The following is a 23814-nucleotide window of genomic DNA, read 5'->3' on the forward strand; positions in this document are numbered from 1 at the left end:
GACCGGGCCCAAGTTATTCTTGTGGCTCCGGACTGGGCTCGAAGATACTGGTATCCCGAGCTACTCAGCATGACAGTCGGTCCCTCGATCCGCCTGCCCCTTCAGGAGGACCTTCTGTCGCAGCAGCAGGGGACGGTCCTCCACCCGAACCTGTCCAGTCTCCACCTCCATGCTTGGAGATTGAGCGGCGGCAGTTGAGGCCATTTGACTTGCCTCCTGAAGTCTGTGATGTAATTCTGGCAGCCAGGCGTCCCTCCACAAAGTCGGTATACGCCTGCCGGTGGAACAGATTTGGGCATGGTGCACAGCAAAGGCTGTGGATCCCCTTTCTGCCCCTCTGTCTGAGGTTCTCCTCTTCCTCCTTTCCCTTGCCCAGCAGGGCTCTGCTCTGGGCACTATCAAGGGCTATCTTTCTGCCCTTTCCGCCTTCTTGAGGCTACCTGATCAGCCATCTTTATTCAAGTCCCCTATTGTGTTAAGATTCTTGAAGGGCATCACGCACATGTATCCTCCAACTCCGTTCGTGATGCCTCAGTGGGACTTGAACCTGGTTCTGACTGTCCTGATGTGCGCTCCCTTTGAGCCCCTTCATTCCTGTCCTCTCCGTCTTCTCACTTTAAAGACGGCCTTCCTGGTGGCCATCACCTCTGCCAGGAGAGTGAGTGAGCTCCAGGCTCTTTCTGTTCAACCTCCTTTCTTGTCTGTTCATCCTGATAAGGTGGTTCTTCGGACTAGACCTTCTTTCCTGCCCAAGGTAGTCTCTGCTTTTCACATTGGGCAGTCCATCACCTTGCCCTCCTTCTTCCCGCCTCCGCATCCTTCAAAGGATGAAGAGCGGCTCCATCGTCTGGACCCAAAACGTGCGCTTTCATTTTACATGGATCGCACACGCCAGTTCCGGGTGGATGACCAACTGTTTGTTGGCTACGTGGGTGAGAAGAAGGGAAGGGCGGTACAGAAGCGGACCATCTCTCGGTGGGTCGTCCTGTGCATCAAAGCATGCTACTCTTTGGCTCGGAAGGAGCCTCCTGTTGGGCTGAGGGCCCATTCCACTCGGGCTACGGCGGCTTCTACTGCCCTGGGCCGGGGAGTTCCCTTGCAGGACATTTGCCAGGCGGCTACGTGGGCCTCGCTGCACACCTTTGCGAGGCACTACTGCCTGGACAGTCAAGTCCGGAGGGACGGCTTCTTTGGCCGTTCGGTCCTCCAGGACTTTCTGGTGTAGGTTGTATTGGTTCGCAGACCCACCTCCGGGGTTGGTATTGCTGGGGTATCTATTCTAAGGTAAGGAATCTAATACTAACCTGTTTCTTTCAGATGAACAAGTTACTTACCTTCGGTAACGATATATCTGTAAGAAACAGTAGTTAGTATTAGATTCCTTACCGCCCCGCCCATCCTCCCCGTTCTCCGAACTGATACCTAGGGTTAAGGACATCCCTTTCAGGGCCCTAGTTTCTAATGGCACCAGTGTTAGTTCTCACATGGCTCTGCGTGTTCTGGCGCGGAAAAGCTGTGTGCAAAGAACTGACGTCAGCGCGCGGAGGCGGCGTCTATATACTCCAGCGACGTCATCACGGCGCCGACGACGCGGAGCCGCAGGGGACGCCTGCAGACGACGCCTACCGACGCGCAGGGGTACTGCTACGCAAAAGTTTCCGGATCCAGACTGACGCCTGGGGATATTCTAAGGTAAGGAATCTAATACTAACTACTGTTTCTTACAGATATATCGTTACCGAAGGTAAGTAACTTGTTCTACAGCACTACATGCCCCAAACAGATGCTTACAGGGTAAGTAACATAATCCTTATCCAGTTGTGAAGTCCTCTGTATCAAGATTTGCCATGCTGCGGTGAGGAAGCAGCCTCCAGAAGGACTAAGGGCCCATTCCACCAGCACCATGCCTGCTACTATACTGTTAGCACTTCCAGTCCAGTTTATTTCTCAGGCAGCAATGGGAGCATTAGTAAACACATTGACAAAGCACTGCTACCTACACAGCCGGGTATGACAGGAAGGGCATTTTAGCCGTTTTGGCCTACACGACTTTTTAATCGGAGTCAGACTCAACATCTTGGGTGCTACTGCTTTAATATCTATATACAAAGTGAGGTATGGTGTATCCATCCGATGAACAAGTTACTTACCTTCAGTAGTTCTTTTTCTGATGGATACTCCAACAGCAGATTCTTCACCACTGATCCTCCTCCCTGTTCTGTGGATTGGCTCCTCCTCTTCTGTCTACTAAGTTCCCAGGTTAGAGGTATGCTCACTGGTGAAATTAATTTCTTTTGCACTCTGCATCCAAAGTTGCTGAGTGTCTAAACAACGGTTAAAAAACTAGTTTATTGGAACATTTCTATTACAACTACCTATGATCTATCTATTCTAGTAGTTCTTTGCCCTGACATGCAGCCTTAGGTTTGTTCCTGCGTTAATTGTCGTTACAAAGTTTCTATTCCTTCCATCTAAAAAAGGTGAACATATCTGTATGTTATGCAGCATGAACCCTTTTCTGGATTCACATTCTGTGCATTATTCCGCCATCTAGCGGTTGGGACCAGAATAGCTTGTTATTTTTTTTTCCTTCTGTTGTGGCCGTCGTCGAGCATCATTTGGTGCCAGGTACGTCCCCTGTGTGACGTCAGATGGCACCCAGGAGGTCGTTGTGCGTGGTAACCATCTACAGATTCTTTTTTCCACCGTTGAGTCTGGAAACAAGATGGGATGCTCCGAAGTTTTTCAGAAACATTTCTGAAAAAGGTAAAAGTTGAGATTTCGAGTGGAAAACCAACCTCAACTGTCGACATCGCAACCGGAGAGCAAAACTTAACTCCGAGAACGTTACTCCCAGTACCAAAGACATCAAGGGTCAACAAATGTCGAGGTATGGGCCAGGGAAAATACCCCTTTCAAATTCTGCCCCAAGTGCCACCATAAATTCTCACAATGCGATCCACACGACGTGTGCAATCTCTGCCTGCCCAAAGACCACAAGGACAAAGACTGTGAGGCCTGCACGGTGTTTCAGCTGAAAACCCTCAGGGCACGCCGAAAGCAGGGAGAGGCCCACTATGCAACGATGACCCAGGCATCGAAAAAACTTTCCCTGAAGGACCTAGGCCTTTTATAGTGATGAAGAGGACTAGGGAGTTCCAACTGAATCGACGCACGAAGATCGGATGTCGAAATTCTAGTAGGAGATTCAGAAAGAACCCACGCCCACAACAACATTGCAAAGGATACAGAGAAGAAGTCTGATAAGGAAAGACACCATACACATCCGTCGGAAAAGAAGGGCCACTATAATAAAGCACAGCCTAAGGCAGCCCCAACGCCATAGAAAAAGGCGACCGTCAGCCAGCCAAGGAACCCCACAGCACCCTACCAAGGGAAAATAGCACAAGGTGCTTTAAACCAGAGTCGAACACGAACCCACGAAGGGTACCACAACGCCAACTAAATCAGAGGCAAGCGCAAGCCTAAAAAAAGAAAATATCCGGTCTCCGAAGCCAAGAGAGCTTTCGAAGTCGAGAAGAAAAGAAAACCGCTTGAAGCCAAAATGGCAACGCTCCTCCAGAAAAAGGAGTTGGACGCTACACTCAAGGAATTCGGAATTACTAAGATGCCCGTCGCCGAAGCGGACAATGTTGACGCCGGAGGGGTGGAAGACTCAGAAGGGGAACAAAAGGAGATTCTCGGGTCATCTCCAACCCCGAACCTCGCGATGAAGATCTTGAGGAATACATAGACGCACCAGAAGAGGTGGCAGCAAATTTCGAGGACACATGGAATGACCTCGACACTGAAAGTCCAGAGGAGGAGATATGCTTTTATCCCTCGAAGGCATCCAGGCCAGATGACATAGCCTTCTACAACTACCTAGTAAAAAGAGCAGCAGATGCTTTCGTAGATCCACTTGAAGAGGAAGAAGGACACATGCTACCTTTTAGAAACAGTAGCCCAAACGAGGGGACACAATGCCCACCAATGCTACCAATCCTGGACCAAGGCAAAGAAGCCTTTAAGGAGCCGGCCTCAAGCAAGGGGGTAACACCAAGGGCCAGGAAAAAAAAAGCCAAGGACCCTAACTATATTCCGGGAAACACAGTGCCTGACTCCATCATTGATACCACGGCCAGGAGATGAGCAAATGCCCTCTCTAACAGTGGACCCCAGAGAAAGAAAGCAAACTTATGGATATGGTAAGCAGAAAGATGGAAAAGGTAGCAGCGACACAGTGGCGCATCGCAAACTCTAATGCCCTGCTGAATAGGTACAGACACCAGCAGTGGGATGATATCGAGGAGCTCATCAACCAGCTCTCCAAAGAGGACCAGCAAAGGGCTAGATCTATTGTCCACAGCAGACTGATATGCACATGCACCACTCTAAGAAGGCATGCCTGGCTTAGAATATCAGGTGTTATACAGGAGGTTCAATCCTCCATCATTAACAGACCTTTTACCGGGGAGGCAGTATTTGGAAAAGAAGAGGATCAATCGCTCTAACAAATTAAAAAAGATAACGAAACTGCAAAAGCCGTGGGAGCCCTACGACAAAGAGATACCTTCAAAAGTGGAGGGTTTAACATGAGAAAACCCACAGGATGAGGAGCCTTTGTTCAAGGACAGCAAATGTCACATCAACAAACAAGCCAGCAACCAGGATACCTAGGTTGGCAACAACAGCTAAATCAGTCCTTTAGAGGTAGAGGCAGAGGGGCCAGCCCTCTAGAGGAAGATTGACTCCTGCACAGGAAAAGACCCCCACAGAACACCAGTGGAAGGCAGAATATCATAGTTCCTACAACAGTGGTGAAAGATTACCACAGACAATTAGATATTAAATTTAGTAAAATACAGGTATTGCATAGAGCTGACAAAAACACCACCAGCAAACCCACCAAAAATAAGGAGGTTCCTCAAATCAGAACTCGTACAGTTAAAATGAGAAAGCAAGGACCTTCTTCAAAACGAGCAATAGAATTAGTACCAAAACAATACATTTTCAAAGGAAACTACTCACCCTATTTCCTAGTCCCCAAACAGGACCTATCGCTAAGACCAATCGTAGTTCTAAGGTTCATAAACAAATTAATCTTGACACAGCATTCCAAAATGGCTACACTCCAGGATATAATCCCACAAATTCAAAAAGGAGAATACAAGGCAATAATAGATCTCAGGGATGCCTATTTACACATCCTCATGAACAAAAACCACAAAAAATATCTCTGGTTCCTACATAAGGGAACACACTACCAGTTCAAGGCACTCCCTTTCAGAATAAATCAGAACCACGTGTCTTCACCAAGGGCCCTGCCGCAATCGTGGCACACCCGCGAAAAGATGGAATGCACGTCTACCCTTACCTGGACGGCTTATAAAGGCATACACAAAAGCATGTCTCAGCCATGTTCATACAGCAATCCACACGCTCCAAAGATTAGGATTCTCAATAAATCACTAGAAATCCTCCACAAAACTAGAACGGGAAAAGACTTTCTTGGGTGCAAGACTAAACTCAAAACTCGCATAGGCTTACCCTAACCAAAAAAGGATATAAGTAATCAAATAAGAAACCTCCCTCTACCGAAAGGGTCGATCTCTGACAGTGAGGAGAGTCATGAAGCTCATGGGAATGATGGCGTCATGCATCCCACTCATTCCTCATGCCAGCCTATATATGCGCCTCTTCCAGGAATGGCTTACCAACAACTGGTCACAGACCACAGGGAGTTGGGAGGATCTAGTGGTTGTTACGCGGAGGCTGCAAGCAAAATTACAATGGTGGGCATCCAACAACATAACAAGGGAGACCTTTCAAAAACCCAAATCCTTCTGTGACAATCACTACAGACGCATCCCTCAATGGATGGGTAGCACACTTCAAACAACTGAAGGTACGTGGCCAGTGGAACAACCTTGACTCCATAAAACACATCAATTACTTGGAAATGAAAACAGTATATCTAGTATTTATAGCATTCGAGAACATTCACACAGAGACTGTCAAACGGACAACACCACCACAATGTTCTACCTCAATAAACCGGGAGGTACGATGTCATTTCCACTAAGCAAGCTAGCAGAACAGATATGGCAATGGGCAATTTCTCAAAGAATCAATCTGCAAATGATACATCTACCAGGTGTACACAAAACAACACATCTTCTGAGCAGGCAGAACTGCTCCCACAAGTGGGAATTGAAGCACAAAACAGGACAAGACCTCTTCAAACTCTGGGGTACCCCAGAGATAGACCTGTTTGCGAGAATACAGAATAAGAAATGTCAGTTCCTTGCCTCGAGGTTTCCTCACCACCTGTCTAAAGGGAATGCCCTGTCACTAGATTAGTCGGGGACATTTGCATAAGCCATTCCACCAATAACTCTAATCCAAAGAGTTCAGGAAAAAGCAAGACATCCAGGACAAACCTAATTCCCATTGCTACACAATGGGCCAGACAAACATGGTACTCAAGTCTGCTAGAACTGTCCAGTGGACAGATCAAAATCAGAGCGGACAGATCAAAATCAGAGCGGACAAGGACCTACTAACAATGCAACAGGGCCAAATCTTTTACCCTGAGCCAACAACGTTGTGCCTGGCCTCTGAATACGTAGAGTTTGTTCATCTCAACTTGCTTCATTGAACAACGAAAATTCTAAAGGAGGCAAGAAAACCAACAAGACAATGCTATGCCGCAAAATGGAAGCGTGACACCAATTGGTGCACAGCCAACAACCGAATGAACTCAATCACAAGAAACAATGATCATTTATCTAACTCCACTTCTTGACAGTCTCATCAACTACTCAAGCATAAAGGTACACCTCGCTGCCGTCATAGCTTACACCACAGGAAAACCATACAAGAGCTTTTTCAGAAGCCCTGCTATAAAACTGTTCCTGGAAGGGATCTAAAATAATTGCTCCCCCTAGAACAGCCCCAGTCCCCATGTGGAGTTCAAATAATGTGCTTACACGACTTATGAGCAAACCATTTGAGCCTATGTATAAGACATACCTCAAACACGTCTCTTTAAAGCCAGCATTTCTTATTGCCATTACATCCTTACAGAGAGTACGTAAATTACAAGCGCTAATTATACAAGAACCATACATGAAAATCCATAGGGACAAGGTTATTTTAAAAACAAACCCACAATTCCTACCGAAGGTTGTATCCAAACATCACTTAAATCAAAGTGTTCTCCTTCCGGTCTTCAAGGACCCAAAAGCAAGAGGGGAAAGCCTCCATACCCTGGGTGTAAGAAGGGCACTACTGAACTATATACAGAAAACAGAACAAACTCGTAAAAGCAAACAGTTTTTTGTTGCCTACTCACATACTAAAACAGGGACGCCTGTCACAAAGACATCAATTTCACAATGGATAGTCCAAACCATCCAACTATGCTATACCACCGCAAACCAAGAACTAACAGTACAACCAACAGATCACTCAACCAGGAAGAAAGGAGCGATTCTGGCATTTATGGCCAATGTGCCAATAGACACTGTATGTGAACAAGGCATCACCATTCACCTTCACCAAACATTACTGTGTGGACATACAAATAAATAAGTAAACACAAATAGGACAAAAGGTACTGCAACGCCTGTTCGCAAAGTCTTCCTCTTACCACAGCCCCCCCAAGAAAGGAGAAACCACTACGTAATCTGATTCACAACATGTGAATCCAGAAACGGATTCCCGCTGCAAAACGAATGGTTACTTACCAGTGGGAGTAGTTTTGCAGCTTGAAGAATTTTCTGGATTCACATGCGACCCACCCGGCCTCCCCTACAAGGAATATAAACAGGTGGGATACCAAGTTCTTACAGTTCTTTAAAGGACCATCTAAAGGACTTTACACTAAAACATAGGGAAAAAAAGAATCCGAAGATGACTACCACGCACAACGACCTCCTTGGTGGTGTATGACATCACACAGGGGGACGTACCTGGCACAAAATGGTGGTTGACGCCCTAAACAGAAGAAAAAAAACTAAAAAACTATTCTGGACCAAAGCACTACATGACGGAATAATGCACTGTATGTGAATTCAGAAAATTCTTCAAACTGAAAAACTACTTCTACTGGTAACTAACCATTTCGATACAGTTATGCAGTTTAGAAAATTAAACAAATGCTAGAACCACAACCTTAATCAGTTCTCAAGTTCAGTGACCAAAGCATATTTCCTTTTATACAATTTAAACATAAAATGGTATTCAATTGACATTTAATTTTGAGAAAATCATGATTTTTTTTTTTGTCTTTCGTCTTTTGTAATCAGTCTCCAGATATAAGAGATGACAAAGCAACAATAAGATGTGAGACATCGCCACCTTCCTCTCCCAGATCCTTGAGATTGGATCGAATCCACAAAGGAGCATTACATACTATGAGCCACGAAGATATCCGCGACATTCGAAAGTAAGACCCACAGCACCATTTTAGATTTAATTCTCGCTCTAGTGTCTTAAAAAATCATCGGTGTTGAAGTGAATTATTATGAAGACAAAACTTGATTACGTTTTCTTTTTGTTGTTGTTAGTTCTACAGGGTCCCAAGACGGACAGGCTAGTAACCCAAGTAGCAGCAACAGCAGCCAAGATTCTCTTAACAAAGCCCAGAAGAAAAAGGGTATTAAATCATCCATAGGTCGTCTGTTTGGAAAGAAAGAAAAAGGTCGGCCCGGACAGATTGGCAGAGAGTCGCTAGGACAAGGTTTGTTTTGTTCATTTTATTTCTTTGGTTTTGTAAGCACGACATTGTGCTCTCCCAGCCTTGTGCTCCACATTACCACTGTCTTCTCAAAACAACATTTATATTGTAGTTGCTTGCTTTATGTCTGCGTGTGATATCTACACGTCACTCCATATAATCATATAATATCATTCCAAGTAATTTGCCCCTCCTGTACAATGTCTTATGCTTTTTTATGTTTTTTAGGTTCAGGTAGATGTTGTAACATCTCCTCCATCTGGTGCCTATCATAATGGTTTAACAGGGCCATGGTGATATGACTCTGCGTTTCCATCCCATCATCTACCTGCTTCCTTATCACATCAGTTTTTTCCTCTTCTCTTCAGTAGTGGGTTATCTTCCGCTCTCTTTATTAAAGCTCTTTCCTTGTTTGTCTGGGTGTACTCGTCCCTAGGTGAATAACCTAGCTATAGTGTAGCTAGGTTGAGTGTAGCGTTAAAGTTATATTTTTATGAGAATCCTTAATACCTTTACTTTGTCTGAACGTTTTACCATCAACCACTAAACGCTTGTTGAGCATAGTTTTTACATGGATAAATGCTGATAGCTTTTTTCGGCTTGAGAGTATTTCTATGAAGAAATTCTACTTTCTCCTCTATGTGAAGTCATGTTTTGCAACCCTTGTACATCATATTATTGTGTCAGCAATTGGCCTTTACAGGGAATGATTTTTATGGTTTGTCATCTTATACAGTCACCCTATAATTATCCTTGCGTACTCTTCTTGTTATGAGTCTGAGACCTTTAAAAGTATAGTGATGGTTGTTCATTATCTTGCTCGTTCACCCTTTAATCCAGCCAGACATCCTCTTGTTGTTCTGTTATTGTCTCTTCAGAAACGGAGCAGTGGCTTTGAAGTAATGTTCTTCTGAATCGGTGAGTGTGCTGAGGTGTGAATGGCTGTAGAGGTGGTGTTAAAACAGTAGCGACTTTCTCTGAAATGCACTGAACTCTTAAGAAAGGGCACCCACAGATATACGTTTTCATTTTTAGTGATGTGGCTGTTGAGTGCTTTTTGTTTGGGCAACAATGCTGCCTGTGCCGGAGTCTTTATAAATACATTCCTGTACATCCGGCCTGAGAACTTTCTCTTTCTTCCTATTGATGCCCTTTGTGTGCAGGTTTACTCCAGACTGGCTGTGGGGAATTTTTGCGCTTAGAGATAGATTTAAAAGCCGTGATCTGATCGTTTCAACTCATCATTGATGCACATCTACAGTAGATGGTTGTTTTCTTTTGCAATGAACAATGTCTGTTGAAGCAGATTTTGACTGCAAAGTCCAAGCTTTCTTTGAAAGTAGCCAATTGAGCAATTCAAGTTGACTTCTTGTCAGGCAATCCCCTGGAAGGACATTTATTATTTTTGCAGTGTATGAAAGTGTCCCTCTTTGACATGGTCACCCTCACGTTTTACCTGGTGCCTGATGCTATTTCGACAAAAAGTGCACTGGGTTCCTGCTAACAGGTCCCCCAGTGCCAGATCCATTTTCATAAACTGTACAATTGTTTCCCAATTAGCATTACCATTAGCACGCCTTGCAAGTCATACTAACTGGTAGCCCTGGTACTTTAGGCAAGGAGGCTAAAGAGGATCCCTATGGGCTGCAGCATGTATTGTTGCCCTAAGGGACTGCTCGACATCAACATACAAACTGCCATTGCAGGCTGGGTGCCATTTTGCAGAGAAATGTGAAGACCGGACATGACATATCTTCTGTGTGCTTTGCCTACAGACACTGCTTGCAATATAGGTTAGCCAACCCTTACAGCCCTAAGGCAGGATGCACTATACTACATGTGTTGTGTTGTATTGTAATTGCATTTATATAGCGCTTACTACCCCTGACGAGGCGTCTAAGCACTTTTTTGGTGAGTAGCACGCTACTCCGGGACCCATAGAGGATTAGTGTTGAATTAGCATAGTGAAACATGCGAGTAAATTTTAAGTGGTGGATAGGTTAGTCAGTTATTTGGATTTGGAATGATAGCAGAAGGATAGAGGTGGACAAAGGTTTGTATTTATATAGCGCTTGTTGACGCACGCTATTCAAGAAGCCTACAAAGGATTAGTGGTGAATTAATATGGTGAAATATGAAGTCATTTCAGTGGTGGATATTAGTCAGTTACTTGGAGTGAGAAGGATAGCGGAGGGATACAAGGGGAAGTAAGATTTGCATTCAAATAGCACTTGTTACCCCTGATGGGTGTTGAAGCGCTTTTCTGGCGAGTAGCACGCCACTCCAGAACCCACAAAGGATTACTGGAAAATTTGTATAGTAAAAAAAAAAAAAAATATGAAGTCATTTGAGAAGTGGATATGTTATTCAGTTATTTGGGTAGTATGTTAGTATAGTTTAATATGGAATTTAAAAAGTGAACATGTTGGTCTGTTAATTTCGATTGAAAAGGGTATGGAGGGATAAAAGAGTGAAAGATTTTTTTTATTTTTTTAGGTCTTAGCAATTTGGAGGCTTTTGGATGAGTAAAAAGGGGTTTTGGAGGGGAGGACTTAGTGGATTGGGTTTTGCTAAATGAGAAAAAGGGCCGCATTTCTGGCCCTAGTCCTGACCAGTCTCGAACAGGCTCAGACAGGGAACTGCCCTTGTCCTCTCTACCCTTCGCTGAGACACCCTAACCCTGGCCTTTTATAGCCCTAGTAATCAGGTGACCCCTTCAGCCAATGGGGTCCCTAGCCCTAACACTATCCAATCGCAACAATAGCCCTGAAATCTAGAACCAATAGGAGACCAGGACCTCACAGCCAATCTTAGCCCTAGTCCAAGCACCCAATCAGTTAAAAAACCCTGATCTCTACATCCAATAAAGGCCCTAGCCCTACCAGTAGTCCCAAAACCAGTCCATGCAACCAATGTCACAGGTAGCCCTAGTCCCTACTTCCAATAGAAAGCCTAACCCTACTCTAAGTCCCACATCTAGTCCAGCAACCAATCACACCAGAAGCCCTAATCGCTACTTCAAATTAAAGGTCTAAACCTAGCCCTGGTCCCACCCTACTCCCAACAACCAATAACATAAGAAGCCCTAGTCCCTACTTCCAATAGAAATTCTAACCCTAGCCTCAACCCTACAATGATTGAATCACAGACCCAGAAACCAATCAGAACCCTCAAATAGCCAACCAATGAGGACATTAACCCTAATCCAATAGAAACACCAGATACAATCACCAATCAGTGTAGACATGTACCAACCACTAGCAGACCATATAAGGTCCCAGCGACCTCAGACAAGGTTTGCTGCTAGTTTAAAACACAACAGAGGTGATAAAATATGCAATTACAGGCAGGCTAAAACTACAATTTTTAACTGTAACAACCACAGGCAAAGACGGTAAACACAGAAAGTGAAAATCGTTTTTTAAACAACTTTTTGTCTTGGGAAGAGACAACACTAGTCTGTCTCCTTACCACTTCCTGGACTCTGCTCACTGCAATCTGGGTCACAGTTGATGATATCCTAGTTGATTCTTGAATATTGCAAGTGAACAGAGAAGCCAATTTAAGAACGTGCTGAACACTGGTGTTTGCAAGTTTGACAGCTACATGATGGCTTCACTGGTACCAGTGATGGGTTTACTAATACACGCACCCAGAGGGCACCTTAGCGGTGCCACCTGAGAACCTGCCAACTACTAGTGTACCAGTATACTGGTGTAGACCAGCTCTACAACCACAGGCAAGGGTCTGACCTCATGCAGGTGAGAGCCCGCGCTCTAAGGGCAGATATAATGCTGCTCTGGTCCGAGGTGTCACTAAGTGATCACCATATCAAGGCCAGAGGCTTCAAAAGCCTCAACTGCCTTTGATATGCAACGCAAGGCTTCCACAGACCAGGGAAATGCCACTCCTTGCCCCGGGCCCATTTGGCACCAGGACTGGCGGGAAAATTAAATAGTCATGAGGCGTTTCCCCCTGTCAGGCTAGTACCACCACTAAGGTAGGCTACCTAAAGTATCATATAAGTTGGGGTAGGATTTGGCTTTCTGGGTCAGGGTAATTCCCACTTCCCACAGGAAGTGGTCATATATAAGTTGTAGACACCCTAAAGGTCAGTAACCCATTGGCTGCTACCCGTCATTTCCTGTAACACCCCTAAATTGAGTAATTAGGTGGCACCTCTGACATCCGGACCTTAGATTCGACGGATCAAGAAGAAAAGGACACAGAAAGCTGCAAGAAAAAACGAGAACTGAAGCCTGCTGTGGTCTTTTGGCCCCAAACCCTGCCTGCCACACTAAGTCTCGACAATCGAGACTCGTCCTGCAGCTAAAGACCTGCCAAGAACCCCGGTGGGCTGCCAGCACTCTCTAAATTGCCAGCAATCTCCCTTGGAGTAGAGGAGCTACTTCCCTTCAGTCTGCAGGCACAGAAACACAGTCTGGTCCAAGTTGCTGCTCCTCGACCTGCGGGATGCAGTTGCTCCCCAGGTAGAGAACCCTGTATTCCTGAAGGTCAGATCAGTTCCCCACACAGTGGGAGGAGACCAGAACAAACCGGAGCAGCACAAGACCAACACCCGGGTTACCAGACCCCTATCAACAAACGGAGACCTTGAGAGTCCAGTAGGGACTCCCAAGACAAAGCAGTCAAAGAGGAACGTCCGCACAGCAGAGACTCATTTCGTGAGTGGCCCACCTATCATGAGTTTTGCACCCTCAACCGGCCAGACAAGACGACCGCAAGGCCCCATGACGCACAGAGGCTGGCAGACCTATCTGCTCATCACCGAGCCCCTCAGCCCAGGTACCGATCAACTGACTTTGCACCCTTATCCCGCGGACCCTTATGACCCGAGCCCCCCGATGGGACCTCCCAGACTTAATCTCAAGTCCCCCTCTGTAGCAGAAACTGCCGGTAGTACTTTGGACTGTGGTCCCCTTCAATCCTAAGTCCCAAAGGAGCCCCAGTCCCCCCCCCCCCCCGAAACTAAATGCAAAGAACTGTATGCTATTCTTGCCTTTTTTCCCCATAGGAAAGCATTGCGTGCAAAGACGCTTCTAAGTGTACATTTTACTTACCTGCTAAAATCAATAGTTTGAAAAGTACATTCTTGCCATCTGTTCTTGGTATCAAACTTTTTTAAAAAAAGTACCTTGGTCTCTGAAGTCCAATTTCTGTGAAGATGCTACTGGACTGCCCCAATTGTCAATAGAATTTGAATCCTTCGAGGTCTTCTGCAATTGGGGAGGTAGCAGAATCAGTACAAATTTGGCACTGCTGTTGGCATAGTGCAGTCACTTTCCACCACTTTGGTGCAGAATTCCCTTTGTGCAAGGAAAGGCGTTGCACTCTGCACAGGTGCTCGCCTACCAGGTCTCTGAAGAAAAGAATTTACATTTTAAACAAATTGAATGAAACACAGTAGTTTAACCTGTTCCATATTTTCTTTTCTATACCTCTTAGCTGGAACACCAGATGCTGATAGTTCATCTCAAGACACATTGGGGATTACCAAACTAGGTGGACAAGCAGAAAAAAATAGGAAACTACAGAAAAAGTAAGTGCCAATGGATTATAATTGGTAAAATATTTGTTTATTTTGAATATCATTTCACTGAAACCAAACCATATGAATCATAGACCTTGTATGAAGGTATGAATTACAATTTTAACTTTCATAGATTTGTGCCAAACGGTAATCCAGATTTACTTTGGAACCAATGATAGCTAGAACCTAATGTCAGACTCCCTATACCTACTTCATAAAATTTCAGAAATGTGTAGGCTGTGAATATATGTGAGGGGCGGGGGTGCAATTAGTAATTCTTGCTAAATCTCCATTCGAGGATCCGTGGTCCGTGATGTCATAGCCTGAAATACAAGATGTGTTACAAGTTGGTGCAAGATTCCCTAGGGACACTCCTGATTCAGTATAGTCTTGTGGGTTCAGCATTTTGTAAGTAGGGATGCTCTTGAAATATATTTTGTGTTGCATCGTCTTTTAGAATGTAGTCTGTTATCCTTTTATCGATATAGCACAGGATGCAATAGGTCCTCCAAATTGTGTGATTAGTTTTCCTCTGCCCATGACACTTAATGGAATATCTAGTTTTAATTCACATTAATTAACAGGACCACTTTGGGGGATTCTTGGTTCTTGTGTAGATTCTTAAATGCTGGGTCTCTGTGTTTGATAATTGATTGTTCTCTTGAGTGGTAAGAAATCTTGATCCTGCTAGAGATACATTTTTGTATCCCTTAATAAAAGTCTCATGGAAGAGAGCCTGGTGGTTAGCTGCAGGCCACTCCTACTCTTTTTTCAGCATAGTAAACTGTGGTAAATTGGATCGGCTGTGTCTTAGACTGTACCACTACCATGCTACGGATGTACAGGTTATAAGACTACAGTGCAACCCAGAAAGATGTAGTATGAGATCATAGGCAGCAGCAGGGGAGGCGGGAGTGATGTTTGGGACAAGGTGGGAGGGGGGGATAATGCCTACACAGAGGTAGACTAACCGGCGGCACTAGGACCAATTGTTTAATGTCGCTGTAGTGTATCAGTACATTCTGTAATTAACAGATGTGTTATGGGACAGATACAAGGACTGGAATATGTAAATGTATTGCTGCAATTGCAGATGTATTGTTTATAAAAGGTAATAACATGTTTGCTTTTTTAAAATCAATAGACTGTACCACTATCCTTTTGCTAAGATGTCTGGAATTTTGCCCAGTAACTAAGAGAATCTATAGGCTTGACCTGATTGTGCATGTGAGGGGAAATCTGCGGGCACGCAAAAAAAAGAAACACCCATTAAGAATTTTAATTTATTTTTGGTTTTCACTAAATCTTTGTGATAGTGCTTATGGAACAGTCTGTGGCAGGTGAATCAGCCGAGTCATCTGTGTTGGTCCAAGGAGTACAGTCTTTGGTGCGACACACCTTGGAATTGTATCAGAATGGAAATGCTGCAACTGCTGCTGACCCTTTACCATACTTGCTATGATGGCTATCCCTAACCATCTTGTCTCTGTTATCTTGTTCTTCCTTTGAAGCAGACCACGTGTGTGTGGTATTTTCCTACTGCTCCTCTTTGCACATTAAATAAAGGACTTTGCACTGCTATGGAGTAATGCACATCAAAACAGTTACATCTACATGGCATCTTTGGAGGTAATACTGTTCATGCTTACATTGGATGTCTCCTCTCTGACACACTCTGCTTGCATCTCAAGGATGCGATTAAGAAAGTGTTAAGAGAACAGGGGAGTGCTTGTATGATGTCCCAAACATCTGTCATATTTGAAACTAGTCATTGGTAACCTCAGGACTTGGGCCAGGTCTATGCAGGAATAGAAGAGTAGAGTGCAGTCTCTGGACCCGAACTGCTGGCATAGAGCTGCCATGCCCACTGTCATTTCTATTTTGGCCGGTGTTTGTTGGAACTGGTAAACAGCTTCAAGGGGGAAAATGGGTTATTGCTAGTGTGAGGTTGTGACAAGCAGACATTTCCTTTAACAGAGGGGATGGTTAGAAATTGTTTAATTTAATAGACTGGTAATTATGAGGATGATTTCAACTCCTTTGTTAAATTGTCTGTGCCATTACACAGTCCAGCCATATTATGGTTTTACCTAGCATTCTCTGAAACGAGATGCAAGCCACTCCAGATGTGTTTCAGATGTGCTGGACTGATTAGTGAGGTGTAGCTTACAACTTTCTTGCACAGTATCTCTAGACCTATGCCTAAGCATGTCCATACTACTCATGAGTATCCACTTGGAGAGCAGCACAAAAATGATGTATAAAGGTGTTTAAATCCGTCTGAACTACTGACAATCACTCTGGATGCCTTACATTTCATCATCTTTTTCTCACCTGTAGGATTAGACCTTAGCACCAACAATGTGCTGGAAATGAATTGAATTTATTGGCCTCTACTTGATATCTGGCATTTTCTTTACTGTTGTCCCTCTCTATCCCCTCTTTAAAACTGTTATGTAGGAGCATGTCCCATCTTCTTTGTTTTACTGTCTCATTCATATATTATTGTACTGTGAAAGGGGTTATGTATTTGATCTGCTCTTTCTTACCTCTTACTGATTTGGATTTCAATCAACTAAGTCTGTGGGTGAGCTATTATTTAAGTTTTTGAACTTGCCCTGTCTGTTGATGCTGAGGTCAGATTTGTACCTAGCCGAATCCACACCTTCTCAAGTCTCGTGGACCTTTGACAACCCTTTACGTCCTGTGTTAAGAGTATTAAATTAACCCAGCATTTTAAGATTAATGAAAAGGTGCTCTTAGTAGTATTACTGACCCCTGGATGTACTTATCCCTTGCATAGTGGGCATTATACACTTGCATAGGAAACATGCAGGAATGACATGCACAACTCGACTCAAACCTACAATCCGGCCTACACTTAGGCTGCCAACTTTTTGGGATAAACTGATAAAGTAGTTACTGCTCAAAGCTCTATTTCTTTGCTTCTGAAATGTTGTTTTGGAGGCCATCCTTATTATTTCGGTAAAATGTGATTATCATTTAGGAATGTACTTTGCATGTTCCACCGAGATGTGGTATATGCTGCTTGACAGTCTTGTATGCGACTCCCTTGTCCTACTTGCTTACAGATTGGAATCCAAGGAATTAGGCCGTTGGTTCAAAGTATAAACATTTTCATTAATTTCCCCCACTATCTATATATGAGGAAGTCGCTGGAAAGTGAACTGGATAAAACCCTAATATAAGGATAAAATATTAATTCGACTACTCAGTTGTCATGATATAGCACTTTATTTGGATGGATTATTTTCCAAAGCTTAATCAACACCTATTCATTTTCCTTTTTCCAAATTTCCCCTACTGGGTAACTTTGATCATAAATTAAAGAGCATTAAAGAAAGTCTTCTTGTAGTCCCTGACCTTCCCTAGCAATTTAATGACATAGCAGTACATGGCTGCAGTGTTCTTCAGGGATTAGCATGTGCAGCACTTTTCTAGTTGCAAGTAACAATTCACAGTTAGAAATGTGGAGCTATTTACTTGCATCACAGCTGCCACAGGTGTATGTGCCCAGGTCAGGAAGCTGCGAAGAAATGTCTTCTTGATTTTGCATTCTGGATTAATGTGGCCTGGATTTGTAACTTGTATAGTGCAGAATAAATGAGTTACCTATGACTTGAGTATTTAAGATTATCCCAAAGTTAATCTTTTATTTCAGTTTTGCCCAGATTACCCACAGCCTTTTAGTAGAGCAACACTACCACTGTAAGAAGTGCAGCATAAAAGGCATTGTTGAAGCATTGCAACAGCTGAGCTGTGAACAGGGTTTTAATGCTGATTCTCGAAGCGTCTGTTAAAAGACATAGATCTTCATAAATATTTGGATTTTCCCTTCTTGAATAAGTTATAAAAAAGCAGATATTTAGAATGGTAAGATCTTGCTTCACATTAACAAGTCAATTGTCCTGAACCACCAGAACGTCTATTCTGGATCCTAATTAACCCATTACTCACAAAAGTCAGGCTGATTTTAGAGGCATCAGCATAAATATTTATACATTTTCGGCTTCAGTCCATAGAATTCTACAGCAATGGACTAGCACAACTAAAATAGAGCTCTGGAATAGACCGATAATTGATGGGTGATTCACTGGGTCAGGCTCCTTAGGGCAGCAAGTTGATTTCCAGATATGGGACATCTCCAGGAAATTTCAGTCAAAGCAGGCCATCTTGCAGGGTGATGTTGATTAGCCCCTTGGACAAATCTGAGGGTAGACGTTTTGCTCTAGGATAATCTTTGACAATTTTGTGAATTGGTTAAAAACCAACAAACTATGTACATGATTATAATGTTTTGAGTGCATCTGATCGTTTCTGTGAGTGCAATGCAGTAGGTCTGAATTGTCTATGGTGTCTAGCCAAGGATAAAGTTACATTCCTGATTGTTTCATTTGGAAAAGTAATGTCAAGTACCCTAGGTCTAATGTGCTTATTATGAATAGTTATGGACAGAGGCGGTAGCCTGGACATATTTATTGTAAAAGGCATATTTCTTATAGACTCTTCTAACCACAAATTCTACACCTTAGAAAATGTTCTAGGCGTCTAGTCAGAAGATTTTAAATTATACCCCTGTGCTCCAGTAGGTGGTATTGATTGCCGGCTATCGCGTCTGCAGACATGTGTGATGCCTAAATAGAGACCCACCAGGTGCACTGACAACAGTTCCTTTCATTCCCACTTAGTCATCTTCCCACTCTAAATGAACTTCCTTGAAGTCTGATAAGTCCAAGAAGCACGAGCATTCGTCGGCTTCCCCATCCAAACTATTTGCTTAGAGGCCCCACTCCTGTATTTTAGGTCAGCACCGCTCTTCCCCAAGTTACCCGGAACGACCCCACCCAATTAAGACTTTTATAATGTCAAGCTGTGAGAAAGTGCCCCTTTCTGCATGCTAGCCCCCACTTTTTGCTGAACTGTGCTTTGACTGAGTGTGCCCAGGGCTCCTGCCAATCAGGTCGCCAGGGCCTATGTTCTTTCCCTAAGCCCGCATTAAAACCAAACCCAATTGGCACCTCTGGCCACAGGTCAGCCCCTGTTAAATGGTACCACAGGTACCCAGGGCACTGTGACCAGAGAAGGCCTCTAAGAGCTACAGCACTTATTATGCCACCCTTATACGTCTTGTTCCTGCAAACACACCAACTGCCATTGCAGGCTGCGTGTTTTCGTGCAAAACAAAGTGAAGAGCCGACATGGCACACATCCCCGTGTGCCATGCCTACAACCCCCTGTCTTGACATACATCAGTCACTCCTCCAGCTGGAGCACTATACCAGTGGTGAGGGTATAGGTGCATGAGCCCTGTACCCCTACAGTGTCTAAGGCCATTCTTAGACATTGTAAGGCAGTGCTGCCTTTAAGAGTATATAGTGTTGGGAGTTTGCCCTTACGAACTCCAAAACACCATGATGGTTACACTGAAAACTGAGAAGTTTGGTATCAAACTTCTCAGCACATTACACCCACACTGATGCCAGCGTGGGATTTGTTTTTGTTAAACTTTTTATTAATCAACACCAGCATATCAAGTACATTACAGAGGAGTGATCAGGCAGATCACAAGATGACGATACGTAACTTCAATCAGTACAGACTGTCATTCGGAAGGTCTATGGCGAGGGTGGTCATCCCTAATGGGGGAGAGAGGTGGCTAACATATAGCTCCACGATAGGAATTCCACATGCCCCACACACGCAGGGGCGTAACACAGGCCCCGCAGCCCACGCGGTGCGGGGGGCCCCTAGCTCCAAGGGGCCCCCTCGGCACTGAACTCTGGCCGGGAGAGCTCCTGATTGAGCCCGGAGGGGGCCCCCCCTTAGTACCGTGCAGGGAGGCCCCCTCACTTTTCGTTACGCCAGTGCACACACGAGTCCCCTACTTAGGGCAACCACGGGCCACATACACTGTTTTTTCTCTGAACATTTAGTCTAAGTCTTTCTCCCAGTCGCCCACCTCTGGAGGCTGAGACGCTCCCCACCTCTGTGCAATGTTTTTCTTGGCAACCATAAGTACCAAAGTGGCCCGCTGTAGCAAGCAATCATTCGGCTCCCAAATATTCATTAGACCTCTACGAGTGTTCAGGCCGAGTAGCTGGGCAGCTGGGCAGCCGGGCAGCTGGAGGGCACGGCAGCCGAGTGCAGCATGGATGGGTGCTGGGCTCGGGGGCAGAGACTGGCATTGAACAGCAGTGGGTTAGCCATACTGTCCTGTTAACGAGCTCCTTTAACAAGCTCCTCTGGAAGCGACGCCTCGGGCGACTGATCTGCCCGGAGGGGGCCGCGGTGAGCAACTCCGCCTGCGTCTCCGGCCTCCGTTGCTGCTTTCCGTGGCTGAAGCGGGGCCACAGCGCCAGCGCAGAGGGGCGCAGATCAACTCCCGGCAGAAGCTACGGGCAACGCCGGGCCCCTGATACATGTCGCGCCGCCGGACCTGCTGGGCGGCACCGGGGGTCTCAGGAAACACGAGGAGTCGCAACACGGCAGACTTCGAAGCTTTACAAGGCACGGCGAGCGAGCCATTCATTAGCGGCTTCCGGGAATCGTAGTTTACACCGGTATAGACACAGAAGCCACCCCGTTGAAGCCTCTGAGAGGATTCAAAGAGGGAGAAGAGAGCTCAAGATGGCGACCATTAACTGTGATCACAGCCGCTGTGTCTGAGGTCCCTGGTTTACTCAGGCACTGTGCGGAGACAACAAGGCCAGTGCTGGAGCCACCCGCTGCACCCTTCACCCCCCCCGCCCCTAAACCCCCCCACCCCCCACCCCCCTCTCCCCCTCCCCGTCGCAGACCCCCACGTTACTCCCGGTGAGGGCTGAAGAGGAGAGCCGCCCCTCTTAACACCGGAAGGTGAAACAGAAACTGAAGCAGAGCAGTGGGGTGCCACCATTTTAATGGGGGGAAATAAAAAAATAAATAATAAAAACTAAAGCCCAGCGCGAACTCCGGCACTAAGGAGGTTAAATGGGGCACAACGTGGATTGAGCAGTACAGTCTGGTGCCCGACTGCGCAAAAACACAAAACAAGGGGCACAAGGCGGGAAGATCCGATAACCAGTCCTGAATATCCAAATCCAAGCCCTAGAGATCCGAACCCAAGCCCCGCTGCAGGAGGAGGGACGGTTCCCTCTCAATGACTCAGGGATGCCGGGAGTCTGATTTGAAAAGAGCCGTTTTCTGAGGACGGCTGTCTCTGGCTGCCCTCCACCGGACTGCCGTCCACCCCTGCCGGGCTCCCAGCGCCTCTGGCCTGCTGGCCAAGGAGCAGTCGGAGCCAGGTGCACCGCAGCTGCTGCGCATCCAGGACATCAAGACGGAGAATGGCGCTCTGTCGCACCCACAGGCCGCCTCCCCGGCGCTGCACCCCGTGCCCAAGATCAAGAGCCCAGACAGTAGCAGTAGTATGTCAAGCAGCAGCCCCTCGGGCCGCTCCCTCAACCTTGAGGGCCCCGACCTCCAACAGGCAGCAGCAGCACCCACAGCACCACGGCCAGGGCTTCATCGTGGATAACATCATGACCTCGCTGCGGGGCTCCCCGCAAGGGGCGGGGAGTGATCTCCTCGCTGCACCCAGAACTGGCATCCCTCCCTCCCTGTCCCTCAACTACTCGCCCGGAAAGGGCTCCCTCTACAGCTCGCCCTGCAGCCAAAACAGCAGCTCCAGCGCAGGGAGCTACCACTGCAACATGCAGGCCATGAGCCTGTTCTCGGGAGAGCGCTTCCTGACTATCATTTCTGAACTATGTACCCCCTGGACTTCTCCTGGCACTCTAATCCATACTCACTGGGTCACCCTCATGGACTTCTTTACGTTTTTTCTTTTGTCCTGTCTGCCATTTTGTTGCTGTTCACGGCCGCTTTTCTCTGGACCCTGACCCGCCATCTTGTCCATTCCCTCATCCTTTCCCCTTTTCCCTCGTTTCCCCCTTGACGATCCTTAAATGTTTCTTCCTTTTTCTGATTTGCCTTTTCTCCATCACCTTGTATCCCTCCCACGGTAAATAACCTTTACAACGCAACTTTTACCACGCAGTGCCTTTACAACGCAACTTATACAACGCAAACCATTACAACGCATTGCGCTGGGAAGCGCTCTAGGATAGGGAATAGGTTTAATGTACTATCCAACACCTTCCCTACTATCCACGGGGACTGGAGTTGGAATAGTAAATTAAACAATTCACTATCCAGCGCCTAAAAGCACTATGCGTTGTAATGGTATGCGTTGTAAAAACCGCGTTGTAAAAGCATGCGATGTAAAAGCATGCGTTGTAATGTCATACATCCCCCTCCCACCCTCCCTTGGTGTTGTGACTGCGTCTCCCCTCCAACCCTACTTAATGGAACTCTTCTCTCCTGGTTTTTTGGGTCTTGATCTGATAAAATCTACTATTTGTATATCTTTGTATATAGAGAACTCCAATCGCTAGATATGCAGTAGACCTTTATACTCTCTACCATTCCTATGTGACTCTTAGAGTATATCCATTCGTATCCCTTCCTTGAGTGCTCCTCCTTGTGTGACTATAACTTGTACTTTTGCATTTTTTTTCTGTTTGTATCTTTTATGCAACGCATGTAATCCTGAGTCCTTATGTATCACATCTGGTTCTTATGTAAAGGGCTCTGACACCTTCGGGTAATGTTCGCGCTATATAAAATCGCATTAAATAAACAAACAGGACAGTGTTAATAACGTGATGTACTTTACGCTAGTAGGATTGAATACTATCATAGTCCCAAATTATGTGCATAAAGGTACCCGTCTGGCCACATCCACGTCTGTAGTTCCCCCTCATCCATTCTCCCCATCCGTATCAGTTGGGGTCTTGTTATAAACACCCTATGGAGTATTTTGAGTTGAACAAGTTGGAGGCGTGCTGGTATTGCCACGACTCTGGGCGAGGACACGGCCTCCTGCCATTCCTCCTCGTCCAACTCTATTCCATCTCTGGACCACTTCTCCCAAAGCGACTGGAGAGGGTCTGGCATGTTTATCAATTTTTTATATATCAAAGATATGGTGTTGTCAGGTACGAAACCATCTAAAACTCTGTCTTCCAATGGAGAGGACTCTGGGAGGACGATACCGCGCTGCAGGTGGGATCGCAAAGCGTGCCTGACCTGTGTGTAACGGAAACATTTGAATTGATGCTGCAAAGTGGCGAATGGCTTAACATCTGTTTTATCCCAAAGATTACTTAAATGCGAGATTCCTATAAGGTCCCATTTGTCGAACCCTTTGCTTTTCCACAGACTTCCCAGTTGTACGAAGTCCCACAAAGGTGTCTCGAGAGTAAGCCTGCGACTCCATCCAAGACATTTAGTGGCTGTGTGCCAAGCATTGACTGAGTGTTTGGTGGGACCCGTGAGAGGGAACCGGCGCAGTCCGGAATAAAGGGCTCTATTATAGTTCCCACCCGGTAGCCTAGCAGACACCTATCCATGTTATAACCTGGGTTCCCGGGACAAGTGTAAGTGCCATGGTTTATGG

General features: G+C 45.6%; 1 protein-coding gene across 22 annotated transcripts in view; it reads left to right on the plus strand.

Annotated features, from left to right (window-relative positions):
- Positions 1-23814, plus strand: part of PPFIA1 (PPFI scaffold protein A1) — an 807831-nt gene that overhangs the window by 471514 nt on the left and 312503 nt on the right. For all 22 annotated transcript variants that reach the window (XM_078684274.1, XM_078684276.1, XM_078684283.1 and 19 more), the window contains 3 exons: positions 8313-8452; positions 8574-8746; positions 14210-14303. In XM_078684274.1, coding sequence (XP_078540400.1) covers positions 8313-8452; positions 8574-8746; positions 14210-14303 — 407 coding nt within the window. The remainder of the gene's footprint in view (positions 1-8312; positions 8453-8573; positions 8747-14209; positions 14304-23814) is intronic.

This window comes from Lissotriton helveticus, chromosome 3_2 (genome assembly GCF_964261635.1).
Source record: "Lissotriton helveticus chromosome 3_2, aLisHel1.1, whole genome shotgun sequence".
Lineage (NCBI taxonomy): Eukaryota > Metazoa > Chordata > Amphibia > Caudata > Salamandridae > Lissotriton > Lissotriton helveticus.